Source organism: Ictidomys tridecemlineatus, chromosome 3 (assembly GCF_052094955.1).
Source record: "Ictidomys tridecemlineatus isolate mIctTri1 chromosome 3, mIctTri1.hap1, whole genome shotgun sequence".
Taxonomy (NCBI): Eukaryota; Metazoa; Chordata; class Mammalia; order Rodentia; family Sciuridae; genus Ictidomys; species Ictidomys tridecemlineatus.
In genome coordinates this window covers 41933400-41947703 of record NC_135479.1, presented here as the reverse complement: position 1 = coordinate 41947703, position 14304 = coordinate 41933400, and the positions used below count along the sequence as shown (strand labels likewise).

Here is a 14304-nt window from a genome sequence, read left to right as displayed (position 1 = left end):
TCCATAGGTGTTCAGCGACATTGGCGCTATCCAGAGCCTGAAACGCCTCGTTTTCTACTCCACTAATGGCAGTACGTTAGCGCTGGCGAAGCACGCACTGCGCCTGCTGGGCGAGGAGGTGCCCTGGAGCATTCTACCCTGCGCGGCCAGCTGGAAGGAGGCCAAGGTCCAAACGTGGCTGCAGCAGATCGGCTTCTCCCAGTACTTCCGGGTAGAGCTTCGGGGTCGGGCTTCCCTGAGTGGGACGGAGCGCTTCCCTGAGAGCCTCAGGGTCACTGGGGTCCCCATGAGCACAAGCGACTGCATACTCTGTGGCCCTATAGGCTCCAGGCGCCACGGTGCCCTTTGGGGGATGGGGAGCCTGCACTCATCCTGGAAGTCCCTCATCTCTGCTCTGGGTCCCATCCACCTCCTCCACTGCCACTTCCAGTTTCCTACCCTTGTATCTGTGCTTGAAATTTGGGGGTGGGGGAGGGGAGTCCTTCCTCACACCCGACCTCTCCCCCAGGAGCAGCAGGTAGATGGCGACCTTCTTCTGCGGCTCACAGAGGAGGAACTCCAAGCCGACCTGGGCATGAAATCTAGCATCACCCGCAAGAGGTAAGGGGATCTCCGAGCCAGCAGGACCCTACCAGGTCTAACTAACTGCCCGCACTGCCGCTAGCCAGTCCTGAGTCAGGATCTCAGCATCTTTTCCTCCTGTGGTGCAGGTTCTTTAGGGAGCTTACGGAACTCAAGACGTTCGCCAACTATGCTACGTGCGACCGCAGCAACCTGGCCGACTGGCTGGGCAGCCTGGACCCGCGCTTCCGACAGTACACCTATGGCCTGGTCAGCTGCGGCCTGGACCGCTCCCTGCTGCACCACGTGTCAGAACAGCAGCTGCTAGAAGACTGTGGCATCCGCATGGGCGTGCACCGCGTCTGCATCCTCTCTGCTGCCAGAGGTCAGCCCACACACCAGGGACCCCACCACAGCCCGGGCCCTGGAGGGGCGAGGGGAGACAGGGTGGAGGTTCGAGCCTCCCTTGGGAGTGATTGAGTGCTGCGCTGTGGCAGACTGGGCTGTGAGGATCTAAAGATGTAGCCCTCAAGAAGTTCACAGTCTGAATTGAGTATGGCTAGGTGGTTCTACTGGGAAGCATATCCAGTAGGGGGTGGAGGCAGCACTTACTACCCTATTCACCCAGATCTAAACTTCAGAGGAGACGCCTGACCAAGTATTGAGGGGTGTATGAAGGGATGGGGTAGCAGGATGGGCAGCCCAGGCCAGGGCTCAGCTTGTGCCATAGTAGTAGGACAGTGCATGGGCCCATACATGGGGTAGTAGCCAGCTTACAAAGTATGGTTTCTGGAGTTGTTTTGCAATGGCATCTAGGTAGAGCTCTAAAAACTCTATTTACAAACTTATTTTCACTAATTTTCTATTTAGGTAGTAATTATCATCAATACCAGGTACTAATATTAAAATTTTTTATACTTTTATTTTATTTATTTATTTTTATGTGGTGCTGAGGATTGAACCACAGCCCCATAATATTAAATAAATATTACGTCATTAATTTCTACAACCATCCTATGCAGTGGGTGGTGAATATGTTTTAAATCAACTTTATACACCTTTTAAAGAATAGAAAGAGGGGATGGAGTTGTGGCTCAAGGGGTAGAGCACTCACCTAACATGCGTGAAGCACTGGGTTCGATCCTCAGCACTACATAAAAATAAAATAAAGGTATTATGTCCACCTACAACTAAAAGTATATATTTTTAAAAAGAATAAAAAGAGGCCCTAAGAAAAGGAAGTTTCCAATTTGAAGAGTTTGAAAAATATACGCCTCTGTGATAGAGCATTTCAGTCATAAGTATTGCTTCTAAAGATAATGAAACTAAGATTTAAAGCATTTAATTTCTCAAGGTTATAAAAGCCAAAAGGTGACAGAATTGGGATTTGAGCCACTGTTTTTATGCTTCATAAACAGACAAATATCTGTGGGTGTTAATTCTGAATACTATAGGAAGAAGAATTCTTTTCATTGAACCCATCCATTCAGCAAATAGGTACTGAGCACCTTCATGGCACAAGGGACTGGGCCTTGGCTTCATTCTTTTGCTTCAACCAAACCAGGTCAGCTCTTATCATTTTCACTTTACAGCTCTCAACAAAATTCTAATATTTTATTGTTTTAAGAAAACAGGAAGTTCTAGGGCAAAAATAACTTTCAAAAAACAGTTTCTCTAGGGAATAAGGAGCCATGCACAGGTTTTTTTTGTTGTTGTTTTTGTTTGTTTGTTTGTTTTGTGTGTGTGTATAATTGTTATTGTTTTGTTTTGGTACTGGGGATTGAACTCAGAGGCATTCAACCACTGAGCCACATCCCCAGCCCTATTTTGTATTTATTTAGAGACAGGGTCTCACTGAGTTACTTAGTGCCTCACTAAATTGCTGAGGCTGACTTTGAACTTGTGATTTTCCTACCTCAGCCTCCCAAGTCACTGGGAATATAGGCGTGTGCCACCATGCCCAGCTTGCACTGTTTTTAAATGGGGCAGTGACATGCTTAGGTTTGTGGTGACTAGAGATGTAGTTTAGTGGGAGAGTGTTTGCCTAAGGTGTGAGGCCCTGGATTCTATCCCCATCACTTCAGAAAGAAAAAAAGAAAAGAAAAGAAAAGAAAAAAGAAAGAAGGATATTGTAAAAAAATGAATTAGATGGGACAATCCTAGCTGGATTTTGGGAGTCCATTGAGGTGAATAGTGTCAAGGATCTGCACATAGGACCCTGTGGCTAGGTAGAAACCATAGAGCAGGGTGCCTGGTGCTGAGGCTAAACTGCGATATTCAAAAGGCTAGATGTATTAAATGCATTTTATTTATTTTTATGTAATTATTGGTACTGGCAATTGAACCCCAGGGTGTTTAACCTCTAAGCCACATCCACAGCCTTAAATACTTTCTTTCTTTCTTTTTCTTTTGTGTGTGTGTGTGTGTGTGTGTGTGTGTGTGTGTGTTTTGTACCAGAGATTGAACCCAGGGTGCTTAACCCTTGAGCCCTTTTTTATTTGTATTTAGAGACAGAGTCTTACTGAGTTGCTTAGCAATTCACTAAGTTGCTGAGGCTAGTTTTGAACTCTGATCCTCCTGCCTCAACCTCCAGAGCCACTGGGATTACAGGCATGCTCTACTACGCCCAGCTTAAATGCATTTTGACATGATATTTTCAACTTATCATGGGTTTTCAGGAAGTAGTAACCTCATTGTAAGTGGAGAAGCATCTGTATTTATTTATTTATTTATTTTAGTATTTATTTTTTAGTTGTAGTTGGACACAATACCTTTATTTTTTAAAAATTTTATGTGGTGCTGAGGATTGAACCCAGGGCCTTGAACATGCTAGGCAAGTGCCCTATTGCTGAGCCACAACCCCAGCCCCAACATCTGTATTTATTGAATAAATAAAATACCCAGGTTTCTGGTGGAAACTGGAATGAAGGGGCGAGGGGAGGACCTGGGCCGTATTGAGTTTGGAGTGCCTGTGGGCAGCTGGCTGTACAGGTCTGCAGTTCCAGAGAGAGGGCAAGGCTGGAAGTCCATGTCAATGAACCTTTTGAGAGGGACTCATCAATGGCCTTCCTTCCTGTAGGCCCCATATCTCCACCTCAGTCACCTTTATTGAAGCAAGCTACCTTGTCCAGGCTGGGCTGAGAGGGCTGGGTAGACACAGGACCAAGTCTCCAAGGTATGGTGGACTTCATGGTAAGTGGTGGGGAGGGACTGCCCTCACCATGCTTTCTCTCTTATTGGCCTCAGAAATGCTACACTCCCCACTGCCCTGTACTGGCTGCAAGCCCGGTGGGGACATCCCAGATGTCTTCATCAGCTACCGAAGAAACTCAGGCTCCCAGCTGGCCAGGTAAGGAGGGGTAGGCAGCAGGCATCCTGGGCCTTGGGGAGAGGCCAGGGTGGTGACACAGGGCCTCTCTGCAGTCTCCTGAAGGTGCACCTACAGCTGCATGGCTTCAGTGTCTTTATCGATGTGGAGAAGCTAGAAGCGGGCAAGTTTGAGGACAAGCTCATCCAGAGCGTCATGGGTGCCCGCAACTTTGTGCTGGTGTTGTCACCTGGGGCCCTGGACAAGTGCATGCTGGACCATGACTGCAAGGACTGGGTGCACAAGGTAGGAGTTGACCTGTGCCTCTGCCATCCCAGTACTGGCCCCAGGCCCAGGGGACTGAGTTCCCCTTCTATCCCTTCTTTTCTACTCACCCAGCAACACTTGGCCCCAGAACACCTCTCTGGCCCAGCTGGAAGTTGGGAGCCACAGCTCTGACTGGAATGCAGCTTTAGCAAACCACTTTGGATCTCTCTCTCTTTTTTTTAACATTTATTTTTTAGTTGTAGGTGGACACAATACCTTTATTTTATTTTTATGTGGTGCTGAGGATTGAACCCAGTGCCCCACACATGCTAGGCAAGCAGTCTATCATTGAGTCACAACCCCAGCCCTCACTTAGGATCTTGAACCTCGGTTTTTTTCATCTACAAAAGGGGATAACTTACCCATGCTGTTCACCTTGTAGGATTATTGTGAGTGTCAGAGGGGGATGAAAATGCTTTGCAAAATAACCTCTGTGAGGCAGAAGACAGTACAGTGACAGGCAGACAGGAATCATTGTTAAGAGCATAAAACTGGAAGTTTGGATCTTGGCTCTGGCCTTGGGCAAATTACTTAACTCCAAGGAACTTCATATTTATTACTGTAAAGTGGAGAAAATAATAGTAGCAACTCCCTAGGATACTGTTACAAGGATTAAAAGAGCTAAACTGAAGTGCTTAGCAGAATGTCTGGCACATAGTGATTGCTCAATAATGACAGCTATTATTATTATTATTAGGCCGATTGTATCTGTATAATTCACCATTATATATTCAATGTATGACACATAATAGGAACTTAGAATATTTATAGAATAGCTGGTTGTAGAGGTGCACATCTATAATCCCAGCAATTTGGGAGGCTGAGGCAGGAGGATTGCAAGTTCCAGGTCAGCCTTGGCGACTTAATAAGGCCCTAAGCAACTTAGTGCGACCCTGTCTCAAAATAAAAAGAATGAAAAGTGCTGAACTTATGGCTCAGTAGTCAAGCACCCCTGGGTTTAATCTCTAGTATATATATAAAAAAGAAGATGGAAACATAATCATTAATCAGTTAGTAAGAATTGAAGGTTGGTGCTAAGGGATGCAGTAGTTATCTAAGATGGAGTCTCCACCATGCGGCCAGCGCAATGGTTTCATTAATGAGGTTCTTGGCATAAAAGTTAGCTAGCAGAGATCCAAATAAAACACACAGACTCAGTTACCTTATTTCTAATGCCAGGTCCGAGACGGCTCCCCTCTCTGGTTCTCACCTCTAACCGCCCCGCAGGGCAGCAAGGATTACTCAGGGCTAGCAGGAGAGAGAGAGAGTGAACACGCCAGGGAGTAGCCTTTTATTGGGGAACAAGAAATTCAGGGGAGAATTCCATCCAATGAAGGTTGAGTGGGGACCGCACTCCAAGGTCAGGGTCAGTGATTGGGCCCCCGGGGTCAGTGGTCAGTCACACCCCCACAAGGATGGGTTTTCTCATCAGGAGAGGGTCAGGAAAGCTCCAACACAGCCAGAGCGCCTCAGACCCAAACCGGGAGTCACCCAGTCACGTGTCAGAATGGCTCCCCACAGGAGTCCTTGTGTTCAAGCAGTTCATGAGATAAGAATGTGCCATCCCTGAGTCAGGTGTGGTGGCTCACACATGTAGTCCCAGCCACTTTGGAGGCTGAGGCAGGAGGATCACTGAGGCAGGAAAAAGGCTGAGACCAGTCTGGGCAACATAGTGAGACCCCTGTCTCTTAATACACACACACACACACACACACACACACATGCCACCACCACCACCACCACCACCACCACCACCACCACACACACACAGCATATGCTCGCATTGCCTAAATCATATATAAGTTGATATAAATGCTAAACGAGGTAGATGAACCTGTTACTCGCTGTGGAATATGGAGAAGGGAGGGATCATTGAGGGTTGGAATAATCAGGGAAGTTGCCGGGTTTCTGTTCTCACGACTAAAAGGCTCAGGGGTCACTCCAGTTAAACTGGGCTAATTGGGCTGCACGAAATAACCACACAAGAGACACAGATACCTTTTTCTTTGGGGTTGCTGTGACAGCTCCTCTGACCTTAAGGGTCCGCAGGAAGAGAGAGAGCGAGAGCACATGCTGACCCCTTTTATTGAGGAGAAATTATTCAAATGAGGCAAGGGGTCAGGTTTCAGGGGGCTGAGTCTATCTTCATGATGTCCACTGTCAGCAGGTTGACTGACACCCAGGTAGGCCACACCCAAGGGCACAGTAAGAGAAGGGGACACACACAAGGCACTTCCATGGAAGATTCTATCCTAAACAGGGCAAGGGGTTATATTACAAAGGAACAGGTGAGCATAGCTTCACCCATGGGGCTGTAGCAAGACACACCCATGCACAAGACACTGACCCTCGAACCCAAGAAGGGTGGGGAAAGCTCTGTCACATTTCTGTGACTGAGCGCCTCAGCCAGGAGTGTGACTTAGTCATGTGTAAGGTTGGTCTCCCACAGGAAGTTTTCATGGAGGAAGCAGGACTTGAGAAGAGTAGGTAAGTGGAAGAGAAGGCATCCCAGGCAGGGGAACAGCATGAGTGAAGGAATGACAATAGGAGTGAACCCGTATGAACCACTAGTATTGATTTATCTGTCTCACGGATGAAGAAACTGAAGCTCAGAGAAGTACAGTAATTTTTACATGACCACAACTGCCAGTATAGAAATCAGAAAATCTGGTCTTAGACTCTATCTGTCTGACTCCAAAGCCTGTGTTCTCTCCCAGGACCTGCACTATGGTCCATGCTGCTGATCTGAGTTGGTAGGAAGGGAGATGGTAGATAGGGTTGGATTCTGCTGACCCCAAAGCTGATTGTCTGCACCTGCTCTCAGCTTCACATCCAGTGACATCATGTGATGGGAACATTTACATCAAGAAAATTGGCAACCATTACCAATCTATGTGTGTGTGTGTGTGTGTGTGTGTGTGTATTTAATGGGGATTAAACCTAGGGGTGCCCTACCACTCAGCTATATCCCCAGCTTTTTCCGTTTTTTTTTGTTTTTGTTTTTTATTTTGGGACAGAGTTGCTGAGGCTGGCCTTGAACTTGCCATTCTCCCGCCTCAGCCTCCCAAGTTGCTAGGATTACAGGTATGTACCACCACACAGATGGCTTTTTTGTTTGTTTGGTTGGTTGGGTGAGTGTTTTCCTCTATAGAGAGCTAGTTGTTATACTTTTACCAGCACACTGCTGGCTGGATAAGAACTATGGAACCAGGTTATGGAGTCTAAAGGCAGAGAGAAGATCTGTGCTTGAAGCACTGGGAAACAGGGAGCCCATCACGGGATGGGGGAGATGGGCAATGGGTGTTTGGATGGAAGCACTAGAGTATAGTCCAAATTGGCAGCGGGGAGGAGGGCCTAGTTCCAGAAGCCATGCAGGAGGAGGCATGAACTGGGTCTGGTTTCAGGAGGAGGCTCTGGACCAGGAAGACATCCTGGAGGAACATGACTGATGACCAAGAGCAGGCAGCCTTCTAACAGGTGGCAGGTAGCCTTCTGAGAGAGAGGAAGTGTCTGTGAGCTCCATGAGAGTTCAGAGGAAGCTCAAAAAAGTGTATAGAGCTGGGTGCAGTGGCACGTATCTGTAATCTTAGCAACTTGGGAGGCTGAGGCTGGGTCACAAGTTCAAAGCCAGCCTCATCAACTTAGAATGACCCTGTCTCAAAATAAAAAATTTAAAGGGCTGAGGATGTGGTTCACTGGTAAAGCACTCCTGGGTTCAATCTCTAGTACCAGGAAAAAAGTTTATAGAATAACTGACCCAATGACTAAACAAATGAATGATTTTGATGTGCATCTACTAAGTTTACCAGGTCAGAAGACTTGTCGTTAAATTTTCATTCTAGCCAGCTGAGGGATCTTGAACAAGTCATTATCCCTTCCTTAGCCAGTCTCTGAATCTGCACAGAGCAATCTCTTTGGTTCTATGTAATTTTACATGAAACAAATTATTCTAAAGACTTGTGATTAAACTGTGACAGGATTGAAATCCATCCAGATGCTCAGCAGAGATGCAGCAGGGCTTGGTTGAAACAGGCCTGGACTTAGGCTCTGAAGGCTCCAGTTGCAGGCCTGGCCCCTCCCGGAGTGGGTGTTTGGGTGATTGTTGGGGGGTCCTTTCCTTTCTCTAAGCTTCCTTCTCTTCAGCTGTAAAACCAAGAGGCTCCCAGAAGCCAGTCAGGGTTGAAGTTAGGCTGATTCTTTCTTCAAAAAGTCTCCACCCCACAAGGGTGCTTGACACCCATTGTCCCAGCAGACAGTGAGGGGCAGGTGGAAGGCAGAGTGGTGACAGCATTTGCCTTGGACTGGTCCCAAAGGCTCCATCATCCCTCTCTGTTCCTTTTTAATGCTTAATTGCTTCTGGTTTTAATCCTCCTTTCCCTGAAGCCACATTTGGTGGGTAATCGATCTGGAAAACCACAAGTGAACTGCACTCAAGAAAGTCACGTCCCTGTGGTTCCCCCTTGAAAGGAAAAGCATTCAATAAGCACTTACCAGAGTGCCATTAATAGTAAGAAACACCATCAGAACCACCCAGTGAGGTAGGTTTTATTTTCACTTTACAGAGGAAATAAGGACACCGATTACTTCTTAACCATTCACTACATGCTCAGCACTGCGCTCAGCACTTGCCGTGGAATATTGCAGTTATTTTATGCAACAAACCTACAAGATACAGGACTGTCATTAACCTTATTTTATATGTTAGAAAACAGAAACTTTTGAGACCCCATTATTTTTGCTTCTGGTCACAGACATTGTGTCAGAGACTCACTAGGAACCTAGATCTGATGATTCCAGAGTGCAGCCCCCTAACTGCTGGGCTGTGTTGCTTTGTTCATTCATTCATTGTTTCATTCTTTCATCCATCAGTCAAATAGTTAGCGAGAGCTGACCATGGGCAGGACTTTGGGAAAGATGCTAATAAAGTGAGTAAAAAACACACACAGCCCCTGTCCTTCTATTTGGCAGAGAAAACAAACATTAGGTAAACGACATGTTAATTAATTTAAATCTGCAACTGTAGCCTGGGCTGCAGAGCCTGAGAGTATATAAGAGGGGAAGCTGACTTGGTCACGGAAGTAGGACAACTTCCCTAGAAAAGTGTTGATTGTGGGCTGGGGCTGAGGCTCAGCGGTAGCGCACTTGCCTGGCATGTGTGAGGTACTGGGTTCGATTTTCAGCACCATAGAAATAATATTTTTTTAAAAAAAATAAAGGTCTATCAACAACTAAAAAAAATTTTTTTTTAAATTGTTGATTGAACTCAAATCCGAAAGATGTGAGGATGCAAGTGAAAGGGCAGAGAAGCATGTTCAAGGCGGAGGAAACAGCATAGGCAGAAACCCTCTGCAGGGAAGGACGGTAACAGAGCTAAGGGTGTAGGTTCTGTGTGTCCAGGAGGATGGGGAAGGGGTAGAGATTTAGAAATGGGCTGTGGCCAACCATACTGGCCTTTCAGTCTGCATTAGAAAGTTTCTTCTTTATTCTAAGAGACAAAGTCTTGAGGAGTTTTAAGTAGGATGTGACATGATCAGATATGTCAGATTTTTCATTTTTCAGAGATTATTCCGGTGAAACGGCATTTTGGAAAACAAATTAGAGGAGCAAGAGTGGATGAGGAGAGACCTGGTAAATAGGATGGGATTGGACAAGGCTAGGCAGGGTACAGGTAGAGAAAAATGTGGAATTGAGAAATAAGTAAGTACAATGGGCAGGGCTTGTGATGGAGCCACATAGATGCAGGGGTGAGATGAATTTCTTTGACAGAAAATTATATGGGGTTTTTCCTACACTAACAACTAATCAATTTTCTGACACCAAAGGGGTACCCTTCAATTGAGTTTGATCCTGGAGTGTCCAACTCCACAGGCTGAAGAGCCTGACTTCAGTCACAAGTCCTGGGTGCCTAGGCCACCTCTGTCTGACTTGACTATCAGTTTGGCAGTTCTCATGATCACCACCCACCCAGCCCAGTTCAGTTTTTCTCTGTGACTCACTGAACTCAGAAAACCCCCGACCTACTCTTAGTGGGTTTTACTCTAAAGGACACAACTCAGGAAAAGCCAAATGGAAACGAATCACAGGGCAGGGTAAGGAGGGCAAGGGGCTTCCCTACCTTCTCTCTGGCACCAGTTCCTGGCTCTTCACCAACCCAGAAGCTCTTTAAATCCACTGTTTAGGGGATTTGATGCATGTTTTATTAAATAGGCATGATTGCTCAATCATTGGTCATGGGGATTGAACCCAACCTGCAGCCCCTCCCCAGAAGTCACCTAAGCATGCCGGGGTCTTTCTGGTGACCAGCCCTCTTCCTCTCTTTGCCACTGCCCTGGCTCACCCCTGGCTGGGAGTTATCTCATTAGCAGAAGATGTACTCTTATCACTCAGGAAACTGTAATGGGTTTAGAAGCTCAGTGACAGCTCTGTCCCAAGATCAAATCTTTTTTTCACTGTAGGGGGGTGAAGGAGAAGTTGGGGGGATTTGAAGCCCAGTGTCTTGCCTCGGGCTCAGTCCCAGGCCAGCACCCTACTTCCCCACTGCCCCGGCACCTATCTGGCCCTTGGGTTCCTAGATGAGACAGAGGTTTCTTCCTCTTTTCTCTTCTCCCTTTAGGAGATTGTGACTGCTCTAAGCTGTGGCAAGAACATTGTGCCCGTCATTGATGGCTTTGAGTGGCCTGAGCCCCAGGCTCTGCCCGAGGACATGCAGGCTGTGCTTACCTTCAACAGCATCAAGTGAGCCCCAGGGCCCCAGGGAATGAAAGCCAAGGGGAGTGGGTACACATCATCCCTACAGGCAGCAGGGGGGTAAAGCAAACAGGCCCCTGGCCAGCAGCTCCATCTGTGCAGCCATCTGATCCCTTGGTCCTTGTGCCCACAGGTGGTCCCATGAGTACCAGGAGGCCACCACTGAGAAGATCATCCACTTCCTGCAGTGTCGCTCCTCCTGGGACTCATCTGCAGGCTCTGACACCAGTTTGGAGGGTGCTGCACCCATGGGCCCACCTTAACCAGTTTCCAGTTCCCAGTCCCTGCTATGTCTCCCATTTCCATGCTCCTCCCTGAAGGAACAGCTCGTTAAACAGAGTCAGCCTGGGCTCTTAGGAAATGGCTGTCCTTGTCCCCTACCCTCATGGCCCACTTCAACACCCCCTTCCTCAGTATGTGGAAAGGGAAGGAAGCTAGGCTTGGGTGTGGGGGTTCCTCCTGCCTCAGGCCTTGCCATCAGGTTCTCTGTCTCCCGTCCTCAGAGTTGTGTCCCTGCCAAGTTCTGGAAACGCAGGAGATTGGAGGAAGGGTCACGGCACTTTCTCCCATATGTCGCCCTGAGAGCAGCTGGCTTGAGTAGGCAGCCTCTGACAGAAATCAGGGCCATGTGCAGGCCCCTCTGCCTGGGCCCTGTAATCTGAGCAAGGGCCTGAGCCTGGGAGGAGCCTCAATGGCTGTCCACCCAGACTGTTCATGGGCCCTGATGCTACTTCCTACTGTCTTGTGACCTTGCCCTCTAACCACTCAGTGCCCCTCCCAGCCTTCCTCACAGCTGGGGTCAAGGTTGAGCTGAGCTGGCCCACAGGCTGTATATGCCTCGGCTACTTTGCTGTGCTTGTGCATGGGAGCCTCCTACCAGGGTCCAGTTCTGGGCAGGGAGGCCATGTCTCAAAGCCCATCTACCCCAGACCTTGGTGCTCTGCCTAAGATGCCTGACCACCCAGGCCCTACTGGCTTCCCCAGCTCCTCACCCACCCAGGGCTTCCCACCCATTTGCTCAGGGAAGAGGGGGACCGGGCACCCCCACCCCCCCAGCAGCCCCAGTAGCCTGGACAGCACCTGCAGCTCTGTGGGAAGAGGCAAGATCCTGAAGGGCAAGGGTGAAGACCTAGCAGTTTCTCCCAATGTCAAGTGCATTCAGGAATCTTGTTAAAATTCATTTCAGGAGACCTGAGGCAGGGCCTGAGAGTCTGCATTTCCCACAAATCCCTGGCAAACCGATGCAGGCGGTCAAGGGACCACACTGAGCAGAAAGTCCTTCACAAATCTTTTGTCATTCCCAAACACTCCACTCCTGGTCTCTGTAATCATCACAGCAACCCTGTCCAGTACTGTCCCCCTGTACTGGAAGGTAAGGAAGAAAGACTGAGAGATAAATCCCATTTTTCAAATGATTATTGGTAGCCCCAGGATTCAGAGCCGGGTATCCCAGCACCCAGGCTACTGCAGATGGACTGGGCTGATGATTCCTGAGAATCGTCTTGGCGGATGAACCACTGCAGGGCTGTGGCTTCTCCCATGCTCCAGAGAATCTAGCAGCGGGGGATAGGTTTTAGCCAAAAGGCTGACCCAGGGGTCATACAGAAATAGCTAGGGAGGAATGTCTCTGTGGCCCTCTTTCCACTGGAGTAGGAGGGCAAGAAATGCCCTCCCTCCAATAACCCACGCTCCAGCTAGTGGGGTCGGCTGTTACCTCCCTGTACTTCCTACTGGGGGCAGTGAATTCACACCTCAGGGTTGGCTCAGCTCCTAGACCCCAGCCCTGCAGAGCTGGCCAGGTTTCTCCTTGCTTTTGGACCACATCATCAGGAAGCCAAAGATCTCACTGCAGGCTTGGGACTCCTTCCTTCCACTTTCCACCCTCCCCTTGTCTTAAGTGCATCCTGGCCCAATTCTGGCTTTGACCATACACCATCCTCTCCCAGACACTCAGCCCAAGTGCATGCTAGTTCAAGCCCAGGATTCTGTCCTGGATGTGACAGATGAAGCAGACTGGATGTTGCCCTCACATAGCAATCATTAATACAGCGTCTGCATACTCCCAGCAGGATCTTTCTGGGGCTTCTCCCATGCTCCAGAGAATCTAGCAGCAGGGGATAGGTTTTTGTCCCTATGGGTAGTACTCAGAGAAGTTCCTGGTTTTTCTTCAAGCACACGCTCCACCACTGTCCACCTCCACTGTCCAGCCTTCTGCCCCGTCCTCTGTCTCTCCAGGCAATCAGGAGCCTATCTCTAGCTCCAGACAGAGCAACTGAACTGATGAACCTTTCCCAGCCAGGGCAGTGTGTTCAGGAGTGGTGGCCTCCTCTGCCATGTCAAACACTGCTCAGATTGCAGCTAGGGCAAACAGCTGGGCCCTCAACCTCCACCTTAGAGCTCATCTTGAGATAGGGCTCAGAAGTAGCACCCCTCCCACAGCCTGCTTTGACTCAGGTCTGCAGAGTCAAGGTTTTTTGCTTGTCTGGGCTATAGGCATTGCCCCCAGGTTAAGGCTGAGTCAACAAGGTCCCTACTCCACCTCACCTGTCCCTCCAAGAGCTGCTCAGGGACATTCAGAAATCAAAAGTCCAGCCACAATTCATTCATCCTTGTCTTTAGCCCATGAAGAATAACTGAATAACGCACGCAAAAGGTATCAGGTCCTAAATTCTGGAATCTGTAAATGATGCCTTATTTAGAAAATGGGCCTTTGTGGATGTGATTAAGGTAAGGATCTTAAGAAGAAAAGATTATCTTGGATGAACAGGTTGGGCCCTAAATGCAATCATACATATCCTTTCCAGTAGAGGGAGATTTTACATAGACAGAATGGAGAAGGCACAGAGATAAGAAGGCAATGTGTCCACAGAGGCAGAAACTGGTGATGTGATCATGTGTGAGGAGTGCCAGCAGCCACCAGAAGCTGAAAGAGGTGAGAAACGGATTGTCTTCTAGAGCCTTCGGAGAGAGCACTGGCCTTATCAACTTCAGTCTAGCAATATTGATTTGGGACTTTTGGCTTCCAAAACTGTGAGAGAATAAATTTCTGTTGTTTTAAGCCACCCAATTTGTGGTAATTTCTGGTTTTTTTGAAGTACCAGGGATTGAAAAGTTGCTCAAAGTTTGTGCTCTACCACTGAGTGATATCCCTAGTCCTATTTATTTATTTATTTATTTTAATTTTGAGACTGTCTGGCTAAGTGGCTGAAGGCTGGCTTTGAACTTGCCTCCTGCCTTGGCCTCCTGAGTTGCTGGGGTTGTAATAATTGTTATTACATTTGTAATAATTTGTTACAGCAATAAATTTGTTATTAGGAAACTAATACACAGGGTAAAGAGGTAACATCTATAAAGAATGCAGT

General features: G+C 48.0%; 1 protein-coding gene across 2 annotated transcripts; it reads left to right on the top strand.

Moving 5' to 3' along the window:
• LOC144364767 (NAD(+) hydrolase SARM1-like) lies at positions 1-14009 on the top strand. Of its 2 annotated transcripts, XM_078042537.1 has the most exons (7): positions 1-211; positions 509-600; positions 711-946; positions 3808-3910; positions 3985-4174; positions 10809-10930; positions 11076-14009. In XM_078042537.1, exons 2-7 carry the CDS (start codon positions 575-577, stop codon positions 11203-11205), a joined length of 807 nt encoding a protein of 268 aa, XP_077898663.1. In that variant the 5' UTR covers positions 1-211; positions 509-574; the 3' UTR covers positions 11206-14009. The 2 variants fall into 2 exon arrangements, with proteins under 2 accessions (XP_077898663.1, XP_077898662.1); XM_078042536.1 differs by lacking the exon at positions 1-211 and having other exon boundaries at positions 245-600; positions 13812-14009.
• The last annotated feature ends 295 nt before the right edge of the window (positions 14010-14304 follow it).

What these genes read in the sequence shown, in the direction of transcription:
- LOC144364767 (XM_078042536.1), top strand. Translation starts at nt 287, where the DNA reads ATGAGCACAAGCGACTGCATACTCTGTGGCCCTATAGGCTCCAGGCGC. An exon ending in CATCCTCTCTGCTGCCAGAG is followed by an intron (nt 947 to 3,807) that starts GTCAGCCCACAC and finishes TATTGGCCTCAG; the next exon opens with AAATGCTACACTCCCCACTG. An exon ending in TCAGGCTCCCAGCTGGCCAG is followed by an intron (nt 3,911 to 3,984) that starts GTAAGGAGGGGT and finishes GCCTCTCTGCAG; the next exon opens with TCTCCTGAAGGTGCACCTAC.